Consider the following 13666-nt stretch of genomic DNA (forward strand, 5'->3'; position numbering starts at 1 on the left):
CTGCTGGGTTTTGGCTGTTCTCCGGATGGGAAGAGTTGACTTGTTGTGTAGGGAACCGTTTCAATTGTCTCATGGCGCGGGTGTGCTTTTCTTCCGGAGAGGGGAGGATGTGGGGGCCCATACGGCAGTGGGTGTTCTTCATTTCGCTGGGGGGATCTGTGGGTGTCGTGTGAGTTTTTTTTGGGCAACCTGGCCGATATGTACGAAGAAGAGATGGCCACATTGAAGATGACGCCCTCCTCTCCGATCGTGGATCAATGCCTCTCTGATCATGTGATATGGATTTGACGACGTATTTCATCCGGCAAGATAGTGTTTTTGTTTTTTACTCACTGGTTTTTTGGTTTTGAAGTGTTTTGTGAACTCCCAAAAACACCGGTACGAGAAATGCATTGATACAAAATGAGATCTTTTGTCGGAGAAATCTAGCGATTACCCTCTACAATTCATGCCTACAAAATAGCTCATGGGTTTCTACTGTTTTGGGATTTGAAGGGAATAATACTCTAAAAATACGAGAAAAACACTACTGCCACTCGTCATCTTGTTGTACAAGGGAAGGATGCCATGCACCAATATCACGAAGAAATTCACCTAATTTGTGGTAGTCCACAAATCATTCACGGAGACGGCTTTGGGCAGCGGCCGACTCAGTAGTACACTCTTACAAGAACCCTAGAGGCACTGCAGGAGAGACAAGTCGAATCTAGTTGGCTATGGAGATGGGAGGCCAAGAACGTCACCGAGATTGGATGTGAAATGTTGAGCTACCCTCTCTATGCAGTAGTCACTGATTTATATATTATCGGAGCTCCATAGCTTCAAATTGCATGAAATTTTACGGGTGTCGTCATAACTTCTACGCCAAACTAGTAAAAAAAACAACGCCTCCATCTGAGCTCTATGGCCCCCACACGCTAGGACAGGGCAGCCCAGCCTATCGCCCCCTCTACCATCCCGGCCAATAGGGAACCCCCTCGTGGTGTCCTTTCGTGGGTGTTTTCGTCCCTTCATAATTAGCAAACCTGTCAAGTACACTATTGTCCAAGTCCAAAAAATTCTGCCCGCGGTAAAATAAACAAGGAAAAATCATTGATTAATAGATCGGTCTAATAAATATCATTGATACCACGAAATGAAACAAATTTTTTATTTCAACGTACAATCATTGGATTGATTGATCCTTCGTGATAATTATTGATCTTGATAGACTCTCGTTTATTTATTTTTTGAAAAATACGTCATTAAACTGCAAAATGAATTATATGCTTTCAATGTATAAATTTGTCAGATGGAGCGCATCATGGGGTAACGCCCTGATTCCATCGTCTTCAACACCTTCATTTTCAACGACATCTACTCCCACCATGCAGACTGTTGTCTTTTCCATTGCGGGCTTCTACGACAACCCTAGCCTCTTTGTAAAGTGCTCGCAACAACGAGCAAGTCGACCTCCACTAGTCAGACTCTAGCTCAAGCAGTATATGAGAGATCTAATACCTACTCCATCCGTTCCATAAAGATTAGCATGGCTATCAACTAGATTTAGTTCAAAACCGTGCTAATCTTTCTGGAATGGAGGGAGTAGCAAACTAGTGATGGCAAAGCAATGACGCTAGAAAAGAGGTGCAATTGGCAACACCAAAATCCTTTGCTTCTTTGACTCTTAGCTGTCAGGATTATTAGGTCTCATGAGTTTTGTAGCAGCGGAATTCTTCACTTCGAGTGATCAATGTTTATCAAACCAAGGGTTGTATCCTCCTTTGTCAAGCAAACTGAAAGAAGTATGAAGAAAAATCTTGTTGTCCACGACAGTACCGATGTAGTTGTATATTACACTTTATGGCTAGCTATTGCAAAAGAGATTAAAGCTTGTTGGAAGAGTGATTTCAAATTTGAGAACAAAAGGACGAAGATCGTGAAAGTATTAAAAACAAGAATTTCTTATGAGGATGAATATGATAGGACAAACAGGGGCTCCTATTACACAAAAATGTCACTCCCGTTAGAGTCCTTGGCGTTTCCAATCCTAGATTCTTTTTCTAGCCCCATAGTTATATTTTATTTGACCAATTTTAGCTGCATAGTTGAGTTCTTATCACGCTGTTTTTAGTTTTGGACCCGTTTTGAAGTTGATATTTACGGCTTTAATTTTGGGCCGAATGCCGCCGAATTGTTTTTCCCTGGCCCACCGGTCCACGAAACGTTCTCTTCCCGCACACAAGTAGCGATTGGGAAAAGAAGAGGGCGAGCACACACAAGGGAGGCGACCGACGGCGGCTGGCGGCGCAGGTAAGAGCTCTCTCCCGCCCGCGCTTCTCCAGCCCCTCCGGTCGTTCTCCATCCACCCCCAGGCCCCACCTCCCGCTTCCCCTTCCTCTCCGGTGCGACGGTCCACGCCGAGCTCGACCAGAGCGTGAACGCCACGGAGCAGACCTCCGCCCTCCCCCCATCCCCACCTCCCCCGCGTCCCCTCCTTCTCCGATGCGGGTCGAGCTGGACCAAGCTCCAGCTGCATCCATGGCGTGCTCCCCGCCGCCCCTTCCCCTGCCAAACATCACGTAGCAGAAACCTGAATACTAATTGGACCCGAAGCCCTAGACTTCCTGCAAGTTCTTTCATCCACGAATTTTAATTTGTGTCTCTTACTTTCCACAGGGTATTGAATTACTGTTAGGAACGATTGAAGGTAATTTCAGGACTTCATTTTCTGTCGATTTTCTTTACGATTCTGTATTTTACAGTGCTAGTATTGTGTTAAAAACATACTCCGTATGTGTTAACAGTGCTGATGAACATTGCTATCTACACCTCGTTATGGCGATTAACATTTTTTTACTTTGATTACTCAAATTTTCAGAAACATTGTTGCTGCTGTTATGCGCATTTTCTTTCCTTTTTCAGTTTTTTTACAATATTGAGGTTGTCAAGAAGATTTTAGCAATAATTTAATTTTTAATTGTAAATTGATGCATAATCAATACAAATATATGCACTAGGAATTCATTTTCATACATGTACAGAACCAACAATCTTCAAACTCAAAAAGACCTACAATTCAATTCAAAGGTTCATCCAAACAGGAGTTGGAATTGCCTCTTCTCTTTGATTCCAACTATCAAATTCCATTCCATGAGCATCCAAACAGAAGCATCAAATTCAAAGCTCATATCTGTTTCCACCTAGATTTGGTATTGCACCCCCAATTCAATTCCTTGACTGCTATTTCCAAACAAAGGGTATTGGATACGTTGGTTATGCAGGCCAAGAGGCTATGCATATGTGGGAAAGAAATTCTTTGTGGGCTTTGGTTTGGACTGGGCCAAACTGTATTTACGACTTTGGGCTGTATGATTGCTGATTTTTGTGGTGCGGGTAGCGAAAGACTCCCATCAGGAAGAACAGGAAAAAAAGAGAGGGTGTTTTCTTAGAGATGGAGGTGCCGGCTGCGAGAGTAGCGACGGCAAAGGAGGTAGAGAAGAAGGTGGAGCTTATGAAGGAGGTACGGCTAAATTCGCCCCTGCTACTCTAACTTGATCGCCTAGTTCTTGTTCTTTTGATTTGTTTTGTTGCCGTAAAATAATTTCTGTGTGTATTCAAAGGTAAGAGCACGCGAAGTGGCAATCGGCGAGCTCAACAATCTGCCTCCCTCTCGGGTAATCCTGTCTCCTCTACCTAGCCCTCATCTTTGATTTTTACTTGCCACCTCTTGTAAAAGCATATACTCCCTCCGTCCAACAAAAGATGTCTCAAGTTTGTCAAAATTTGGATGTATCTAGACATGACTTAGTGTATAGATACATTCAAATTTAGTCAAAATTGAGACATCCTTTGTTGGACGGAGGGAGTATATTTTTTGCATAAATTGAGTCCTGCGATGCTAGCAATTGCAATTGGGCTGCTGTGATGCCCTACTCCTAGCTTGGTAGTGCTAACGCCTAACAACTGAACCTAGGAGGAGGGAGACGGTACCGTACCAGTAGCAATTCACACACTCGCAACATAAATCATAGCTATGCTTCATGTCACGCGATGTTCTTACTACCTGCTTTCCTTGTTCCTATCAATCTTGTATCGGATTGGCGCAGGCCGCGTACCAGAAGACCTGCAACATCTTCTTCCGCAAGAACATCAAAACAGCAGTCATATCCGAACAGAGTATGGTGCTCATCCTATCGTTTTTATTTTCCTTGCCCGTTGTTATCATCTTGTTTTCTGCATGCTTTATCCGAGCATTGCCGTGGTAGCATGATTCTGTCCTGTTCAATTCCCAGAGCAACTTGATCTGGCAAAGGCTCGGCTGCAGAAGCTCGATCAGGCCTGAAAGTTCACTACACAATCAAGCCTTCAGAATTACAAAATGCTGCTTCAATCCCACCTTCGAAAATCCTCTCACTGAACTTCTGTTGTTGTTAAGCTGGCGCACAACTTGTAGTAGCTTTTCCGTGTAGGGATGTGATCAGAAGTTGGTTCATAGCTTATGTGGCTCAGCTTAAAGTTCGTCGCTGAATGAGGGATGGATCAGTAACTGCAGTGTCACTATATGTGTGCTTTTAAAATTAATCTAACGTCTTGCCAATTGCCACCAAGTGACTTTTTATTCCGATAGGCCAGTTTGTTATTTCATGTTTCCAGCACGGCATGATATTTGTGTCATTAAGTGTTGGCGCATCGGTATTCGGTGCTGATGGATGTGCTGAACCAAAGCAGTATCAAATATAAACCGACTAAAAATTCAGACTTATGTAGTAGTACTGTGTTATAGTCGCAAAAAATAGAGATTTCTGGAATATTATTAAACATGATATCAAGCTACTGTTTGGTCAATTTTTCGACAATTCCTTGCAGCTTGAGAGAATTAATAGATCCTTTATGATCTTATTAAGGAAAAAGGAAAATGACAACTCACCAGGTTCTTTTAGACCTATCTCTCTCCTTAATTGTCTCGTCAAGTGGATCACCAAAGTTCTAGCTGCAAGACTTCAGACTCTGATTCCTAAGCTGATTGATTTAGACCAATCGGGCTTGTGAAAACTAGATGCATTGCAGACAATTTTGTTTATGCTATGGATCTAGTTCAAACCTGCAAATTGAGAAAGAAGAAAGCTATGATTTTGAACTTGATTTTAGTAAAGCTTTTGATACCATCTCTTGGGATGCTCTTTTTCAAATTCTTAGTATCAGAGGTTTTACTGAGAAATGGATCCAATGGATAAAAAGCTTCTTAGCTCAGCTAAAACTGCAGTAATTCTCAATGGCGTTCCTGGAAATTGGATTGATCTAAAAAGGGGTCTAAGGCAGGGTGACCCCCTATCACCTCTGCTTTTCCTCTTGGTAGTAGATGTTTTACAACAATTGATCAGAAATTTTGCTATGGCCGGTGACCTCAAGCATCCTATTTTCCCCGATCAACCATGCCCTGTACTACAGTATGCGGATGATACGCTAATTGTTATGCAAGCTGACCCGACTCGAGCCAAATTACTGCGGGAAATCCTCGATGCTTTTGCAAGATTCTCTGGTCTGAAAATTAACTTCACCAAATCGACCTTTGTGTCCATTAATCTCTCCAAGGAGGAGAGCTTGGAAATTTCCTCGATTCTAAGTTGCCTGGTTGCTACCTTTCCCCAACTTACTTGAGGCTCCCTCTTTCTGAATAAATGCCTTTCAGGCTCCTCTATGAACTTTCTCTCCAAAGGTGGAAGATTGACACTAACAAATTCTCAGCGCTCCCACTATTTTACATCTCTTGCATCAAGCTTCCCAAGTGGGTAATCAAGAGCATTGATAAACTTCGTCATTCTTTTTTCGGGAAAGGAAAGAACAAGGTTAGTGGCAGTGATTGTTTAGTGGCTTGGGATAAACTCTGTCGTCCCATCAATGAAGGAGGTTTAAACATCAAAAATCTTGCTATTCAAAACTCTTGCCTCTTGACTAAATTATACACAGGCTTATGTCTAATCAGAATTCTTCTTGGGCGGCGTGGGTCAAAAAAGCTCATTATAGTAACAAAGACTTTGGCGACAGTCTCAAAAAGACAAGTGCTATTTGGAAACAAATCAGTTCTTACATTGCTTTGTACAGGGATCTCACTTCTGTCAATGTGGGGGGAGGGGACACCGTCTCTTTTTGGCATGATACTTGGTTGACAAAAGGCACTCTTTCAAGCTTATTCCCAGCTCTCTTCTCACATGCTCTTCGTCTGAATATCTCTGTCAGAGATTGTGTTAACAATGGGCTTTGGGAAATCCCACTGCGTTATCTCACTTCGGCTAGAGCTACTTGTGAACTACATGATCTCACGCTAATGTTGAATGGATGCCATCTCTCTCCTGATACTTCAGATCTACGTATTTGGAGGCTTGATCATTCTCAACCTTTCTCTGTCCGAGGTGTATATCAACTGACAAACTTTGGTGGAATTCTGGACAACGCTTCCATGGCGGTGTGGCAAAGCTTTGCACCAAAGAAATGTAAATTTTTTGCTTGGTTAATGATCAAAGGAAGGATTAAAGTCAGGACTACACTTCATCTACAAGGTGTGATTGATTCTGATGCTTGTCCATTTGAATGTGGTAATTCTGAATCTGTTCGACATCTTGCAACCTCTTGTCCACGAGCTATTCATATTTGGCAGTCCCTGGGTCTACCTTTCCAGGCCGGCTGTGATGTTCATGATATTTTCACCTCGGTGAAAGATCTCATTCCGTCAGCTTGGCTTCATGTCTGGGATACAGTGGCAGTGACGATTCTTTGGAACTTATGGTTGGGCAGAAATCGTAAAGTTTTCGACAACATTCGATATACTGTTCCCATGGTGGTTCAACAATGTCGGGATACTCTGAAGTTATGGACTGTCCGAATGACGAAGATGGAGAAGCAGGCAGCGCAACTTCTGATCGAATCATGGCCAGATTAGATGGTTAGGTTGCATGTTGTAATTTTATTTTTATTCTCATGTTCCTCCTGATCCCCTGTACAAACTCCTTTCTAATGCCGTTCTGGTTCTGTTTTATAAAATTAAGGTAGGGGGCTCCCGTTCCGTTTGGCTCAAAAATAAATAGTCGCAAAAATGTAATGACATAATAAATATACACAGAGTAGCAACGCGCTGAGTAACTAAAGCGTGACAGGCTAAAACTTTGCTAGCATGTTCCAGCTCGACAGAATCTCTTCCCATAAGATTTTGTGACTGAAAAATCTTTGCGCTTCACGTGGCATAGGGCTTCATAATGCCACGAAAAACAGAAAAAAATGGGCAGATTGGTAATGTTGTATACTAACTATAATGATGAACAACTTGATACTGTGACTACTCTCTACTAATGTCATGAGCCATTGCTTGATATTTTGTACTTCTGTTATCTACGGATGTCCAAACTGCAAATTCAATATCCAGATGTCCAGTTGAAGTGAAGAAGGCTACCTGTGAAGGAAAGAATAAAATATCAAGTTTCAGAGAAATTACAACATCACAAATCAGATTAGTTGTGTGCATAGTTAGGTAATGATATCTATAAATAAAAGGTTGATTACATCAATTAGGAATAACTATATTGTACCTGTCAGCTTTAAGAGAACTGGGTACAGTTTAAAATGCAAGACAAGGCGCGTTAGCAAGACGCAAGAGGTAAAGTGGAAATTGTAATATTATACACCAACAAGCACATTGCCTAGGCATCAAATAAAGATGCTTATTTCTCAACATACTGGCAAGTTAGTCAATATTCAGTACAAGTTATACTGATTGTAGCTAAATGAAAACATCGTCGGAAACAGATGGAGCGTTTGTCTGACCGTCTGACTAACTAACTCGTCCAGGACGGCTCCATCATGGAACCATGCAAAGATCTTGTGGGATGAACCCATCCATCAATACTACTCTTTGCTTGAAAGAGATGGGGTAGCGACGGATCAACCCATTGGATGAGTCATTCATAATCCGATCTCTCAAAGCAAACTCCCTAACCCTATATATGGTCAACTGATCTCCAAATAAGTGGAATGTTCTTATTGTGTAAAACCCTGAACCGTTAAGACAACCTCCAGTTGAAGGGATGAGGTACATGAACAGAAGCCCAGTTGCTGGGTAACAAAACACAAGAGAAAGAACAGATGTCTTATCCTTTCACAAGACTTAATTATATCATATGGCCTTGCCTCTACCAAAATTATTCTCCAACTCTAATTTTAAAAAGAGTCAAGCTCAATCCATGTTGAGAACAAAGATACAGGGGTTTGAGGGCTTGTTTGGTTCTTGCCAACATTTGCCCTACCAAAAAATTGGCAACCTATACTATTTTGGCCTTTGGCTGGTTGGTAGCCAACAATTTGGTTGCCAAAAGAATCTTGCCAACCTATTCCCATCTCTGCTCACAAATCTTGCCAACTATGGGCCAACAAATCCTTAGCCAATTTTTTGGCTAGCCAATAGTTGGCAAAATTTGGTAAGGCACAAATAGTCAAGAAGCAAACACACCCTGAGAATCCTATCATCCCCGGGCCATCCCAGCAATACCTTACATGGATAATCTGAAGGAACATACCTACCAGTATGCTAATCATATTTTCAGAAATTAGAGATGTGTGTATGCATGCATGCTCATATTTTCATGTTGAACATACCAACCAGTATGCTAATCAGTGACCATTCACCACACATCTTAACTTCCAATCATTTCGTAGCCAACCAAGTCAAATCCGGATAATCCAGACACACATGCAGATCACAATATCTATTGTGTCAAAGACATCTAAATTTCTGCAATAACTCTGCTACATTAATGACTCAAGTGTGCTTTGTCAAATAAGGCGTATTATTTTGATTTATAATCTTAAATTGCTCATCAATCAGAAAGGTAGTAATATCAGAGAATAGCAACTTTAGCCAACAGGGTGGATCTTAAAACAAGAAATTAGTAATAAACCAACTTTAGTAAGCATCAATCAGACATATAAATATATCATGCTATCATGGGGTGACAAGTTTAGCCCCAAAAAAGGTGACCCAAATAAGATATTAGACGAACATCCATCCATGTAGTGCACATAAGTTTGTGCCAAATGAAGTAGCATCAATAGAAGGGTCCAAAAGATAGATAGTTCATCGGTGCATAAGTAGTTGGTTCTTACTTGGAATTGTAGTACGTAGAACATGAACTCCAACTAGACTGGCATTGAGATATTATAACGTCTGCGCAGACCATCAATAGCTTTCTCCACAGATTTCGTAATCTCAGGGATAGTCACCTTGCACGCTAATCATTAGAAAGAGATGAGAATGGACAAAGCCAAAGAACCTAAAAGCTTTCTATATGAAAACTTCAAGAACGGAGGTTAACAAAAATGATAATAACCATTCAGTATTAATACAGAATATTTTAGTCTTTAGCTTTACAACCAGAGACACACAAATTGTTTGATGTTCTCTTGTTTTCACATGCATAGCTACAGACATGCTAAATTGCTAACTTTGCAAGCTTATACACATCATTCAGTTATTCGTGAGGAGGGTGGTGTTAAGGTAAAAAATAGTGGCAGGACATTCCAAGTGTAAATTTAATACCACGTGATGTGGAGGACTGGGTCTCTGCCATGATCTGCTTGTACTTTGCCTGAAAAAGAAAAACTAGTATCAAAACAGAGAAAAGTTTGCACATGCTGCGAACAAATGATCTAATAGTACCTTGAGCTTCTCTGCATTTTCCTTTAAATTGTCAGAAATCTTCCTGTACTCATTGTCCACTTCGTCTGTTAGTTGCTGACAAGCCTGGTTCTGAGTCTGAAAAGAGAATGAGATCGTACGCATTATATGGCAACAAAAATGACACAAAAGAAAAGGAATTATCTGTGTACTAAAACACCAAATTGGAGTATAAGTGGATAAGCAAGTATCTTGACATGGAAAGGGCACTGCAACAAAATCTGCACTGAGAAAGGGTTGTAGACATTTGATCTCATTTTAAGCCATCTGAATAGATCTTCAGTAAGGCTATGTTTGGAATGGATGTAAATTTTGTAGGCGGGTCAGTATTTAGTTTAACCATGAACTAAATACCACCCCACCACAAAATGTCCATGCCATTTTTCGTATTGCGACTATAACTTCCTATGGATCTCAAAAGGTACTGCTTGTCATTATTTTCACAGAAACTAATCACATCTGCCAAGTTGTGAGGACAGAAGAACTCTGTTAGTCAATAGACAAACACACATGTATACACTGGTGTGAAGAAGCTGATATCATTCAGTGCCATTTCATACTAGAACACTAGAATATCAAAAGTAGCAACAAAGTCCATTTAAACTAAGCCTGCAGCTCTCTGAAGGAATAAGAGATCCAGCTACCATGCTCATTCATCAATTTGTATTTGCTCCCTGAATATATACATCAATGTAAATAGACATGCAATGATCGAAGTTTCAAACATCTGCTATCTCCGAGATCCCCAACTTGAAGTCAGGATTATTACTTTGCAGAAGCCCACACTGCTAATCTTAAAAAAATATTGCAGGTGCTCAATGTTCACAGCTGGAGCAAAGAAACCACTACATGTTTTTTTTATTTAGAAAATGCAACCACTACATGTGTCTATTAGAAATGTTCGATTCCAACCAAGGCAAACATCAATTCACATATAAAAACAAATCTGGCCTCATATGACAAAATAGATATGTGTGCACCACATCAACTAAGACTAATTCAGATGTTTTGATAAAGAAAAAAGCCTAGCATATGTCCAAAAAGCTCGATGTTCAAACTCATAGAAATACAATCACCAAAACTAGAAGTGGTCAGTAAATATGAATTGCTGTGACACAAACAACCATAGATCGTTGCTACAATGCAGCCGTGCAAAACAACACAGACAATCGCGAATTAGCATCATCTCATCAACTAAGACTGGTAATATCGTGTGCGCTTTCCTCCACAAATCTGGCGAAGCAAACCACAGATGGTGAAAGTAAGAAGCGGGAAGTACTGGAACCCTAGCCTAGCTGGTAGCGAGGCGCAAACCAGTGGGAACGCGGGGACGGGAGAGTCACCTTGAATCGCTTGGAGGCGCGGGAGAGGGAGGCGTCGAGGTCGGTGTGCACGCGGGAGTGGAGCCCGTCGAGGCGGTGCCTGAGGGACTCCATCTGCGACGCGGCGGCGCTCCTCAGGTCCCCGACGCTGGATACCAACGCAGCAGCAGCAGGAGGGGCCCCGGCGGAGAGAGGGGAGACGGGGCGGGGGCTGGCGAGAGGCGGCGAGCGCGCGGCCGGCTTGGCCTTGGCCTTGGAGCTGGGCTTGCGCGACCTAGACTTGGACGCGGGCTCCGGGGAGACGGAGGACAGGGGCGCGACGAAGCTGACGTCGGTGGGGAAGGAAGGCGACGGCGACGGCGACGAAGGGTAGGAGGAGGGGGCTCTGGCTCTCGCGTTGCGCTTGCGGGTGGCGGGCGCGGGAGGGGAGAGGAAGGCGGGCTTGGACTTAGCGTTGGCCCTCCTAGGCCTGGATGCGGCGGTCCCGGCGGCGGCAGTGGCCCTGGGTCTCCCCATGGCGTTGAGTTGGCTCCTCCGCTTCGCTTACGGCTCTGGAGGAAGATGACTGGGGGGAGGTTTGAAATCGGAAATGCGTGTTGGTGAAAAGCGATCGAGGCAGTGGGGTTTTGGCTTGTTTGTTTCTGGACAAGATACGAAGGACCAGAGTCCTCCTGGCGTGGCCACACTCGGGCTCGTTTCTTTCGTCGTTGACACGGTGTTAGTTTGAGTGAGATTCTCACAATAAACATCGTTTGGTAGATCAACTTGCATTTTCTGCAATAATACTATTGCATTGTTTTAGTTTGAGATTCTGACAATGCTCCTACTAAAAATTCGACAAACTGTGGTTTTTTCGACGATCGACAAACTCTGTTACGAGTACATTCTACTGAAAAATAACTAACAATTTCCTTGGACAATGTTTTGCTCCTGAAATGTGCTCCTCTTAAGATACCAATGTCTCTCGTCATCTCACATCCGAGACCTATCTACTCCAAGTGCGGTCACAAAGGCTAGACGCCTTTAAAGCTTTAACCAAATCAATGGACTTAATGAATGTCTTCAATGACTAAGATAAATGACACAAAAGAACATGAACAATAATATAATAATCTAGATCATCCATCAGGCTAAGGCTGAACCGATCTCATACATAGAGTAGACGACACACGTAATGTAAGACAAATGTAAACCTGATGGTCATGACAAAAACAATTAAAAAAGTAGGAGAAATTGGAGAGGATGGAGTTAGGGTTGTCATTCTTGGAGATAGACGAGACCGGCACCGTTGACACGGCTGCCACTAAAAATACTCCTTCGATCATCTTGCTTGAAACGCGTGGTAGAGATGTTGGAGATGGATTCCTAACAATGCTCTTTCCCCTCCTATGATTCACCCCACTTGGGTAGGGTTAGGAGGCAATTATATAACCACGTACTCTCTTGCGTTCTTGTTTATTCATCTTAATATCCCATTCAATCTAGGGGCTCCCAAGAGATGGAGATGTCCCTTAGATCTTCCTTATATCTCATGGCTTCTATGAAAACAACTGGCACAAAAAACGAAGTTCAAACGAGGAAGATCAGACCTATCCTATAGCTGTTTTCATATAGTATGAGCATCGGTACGACGTTCCAGCTAGCTTTCTTGACCTTGGAATTTCGGCCTAGCGCACTCCTTTGGTAATTTGGCTCTAGATTTTGCATATGACCTCACGTGGGGATTGTCAATAAAGGATAATAAATTGATTATGTTAGAAATTGATAGAAGGGCATCTTCAAGGGCATGCTGAATGGACACCCCATCCGTCCATTTGGGTTGTGTCCGGACAATTTGGCAAGTGCGCAATTACAATCTTTCCCAATGGGCACATGTCAAGTGTCCATCTTCTAAATTGTCCACACCCTATTCTCTCTCAATTCTATCATTATATATATTCAATAATATTAATCCAAAGATTGTTGCCCATCAAGGGTCAAACGTATCATACACTGCTCTTGATAATCTTAGAAATATATTAAAAAAGCACAACAATTAGCATGAGGACCATGCGCGCAAGGAGAACACGCAACTCTATTATTTTCCATGAAGAAAGAACAAGTGACCTTAATTCCGAGCACCTTGAAAGAAATCTGCCTTCTGAGCACAACTGCTTGATTTTATCCAAGCAAACCTTTTCGGCTAGTTATTTCAAAAAGAAGTAAGTCCATTTTACCCCCCCCCCTAACTCTTGGGAAAGTTCAAATTTGACCCTATAAAACCGGGCAAATTACCCCCTGAACTCATGAAACCGTCCACGATGCCCCCCCCCCCCCCCCCCCGCGGCGGTTTCCCCTTTGTTTTGGCTGGTATTGGTTGCCATGCTGGCGCTTTTGACCATCATCTGACTGCCACGCTGGCAAAGGGATGGGCTGGTCCTGCTCTCAGCAGCAAGAAAAAAAAGACATTCATGATGTATTTTCATGCTGAGAAAGGAGAAAATCATTTTGTTTTATTTTTTGATCAAATTGATGACATGTCATGTATCCCTGGACAATGTCTAACTTGCCAAACTAATACTAGCATTTGGCAATTGCACTTGAAGATGCCCTAAAGACAACGATGTCTTTTTTTTTTCCTTTAAGGCAGGGGACGGCAGCG

The 13666-nt window shown here is 42.4% G+C and overlaps 2 protein-coding genes across 4 annotated transcripts; one reads left to right on the plus strand and one right to left on the minus strand.

The window, feature by feature from the left end:
• Nucleotides 1–2156: 2156 nt before the first annotated feature.
• On the plus strand, nt 2157–7151 carry LOC100823013. Of its 3 annotated transcripts, XM_024458118.1 has the most exons (7): nt 2157–2292; nt 2659–2689; nt 3380–3502; nt 3603–3656; nt 4089–4158; nt 4275–5828; nt 5950–7151. In XM_024458118.1, exon 7 carries the CDS (start codon nt 5954–5956, stop codon nt 6917–6919), a length of 966 nt encoding a protein of 321 aa, XP_024313886.1. In that variant the 5' UTR covers nt 2157–2292; nt 2659–2689; nt 3380–3502; nt 3603–3656; nt 4089–4158; nt 4275–5828; nt 5950–5953; the 3' UTR covers nt 6920–7151. The 3 variants fall into 3 exon arrangements, with proteins under 3 accessions (XP_024313886.1, XP_024313885.1, XP_010238826.1); XM_024458117.1 differs by having other exon boundaries at nt 4275–7151; XM_010240524.3 differs by lacking the exon at nt 5950–7151 and having other exon boundaries at nt 2164–2292; nt 4275–4606.
• Nucleotides 7113–11628, minus strand: LOC100823324 (atherin). Its single transcript, XM_003560205.4, has 5 exons — nt 11047–11628; nt 9686–9781; nt 9566–9614; nt 9133–9257; nt 7113–7426 (listed from the first exon to the last, which is right to left on the minus strand). The coding sequence occupies exons 1-4, from the start codon at nt 11539–11541 to the stop codon at nt 9166–9168; spliced, it is 732 nt and encodes a 243-aa protein (XP_003560253.1). The 5' UTR covers nt 11542–11628; the 3' UTR covers nt 7113–7426; nt 9133–9165.
• Between the last annotated feature and the right edge of the window lie 2038 nt (nt 11629–13666).

Source organism: Brachypodium distachyon, chromosome 1, assembly GCF_000005505.3.
Source record: "Brachypodium distachyon strain Bd21 chromosome 1, Brachypodium_distachyon_v3.0, whole genome shotgun sequence".
Lineage (NCBI taxonomy): Eukaryota > Viridiplantae > Streptophyta > Magnoliopsida > Poales > Poaceae > Brachypodium > Brachypodium distachyon.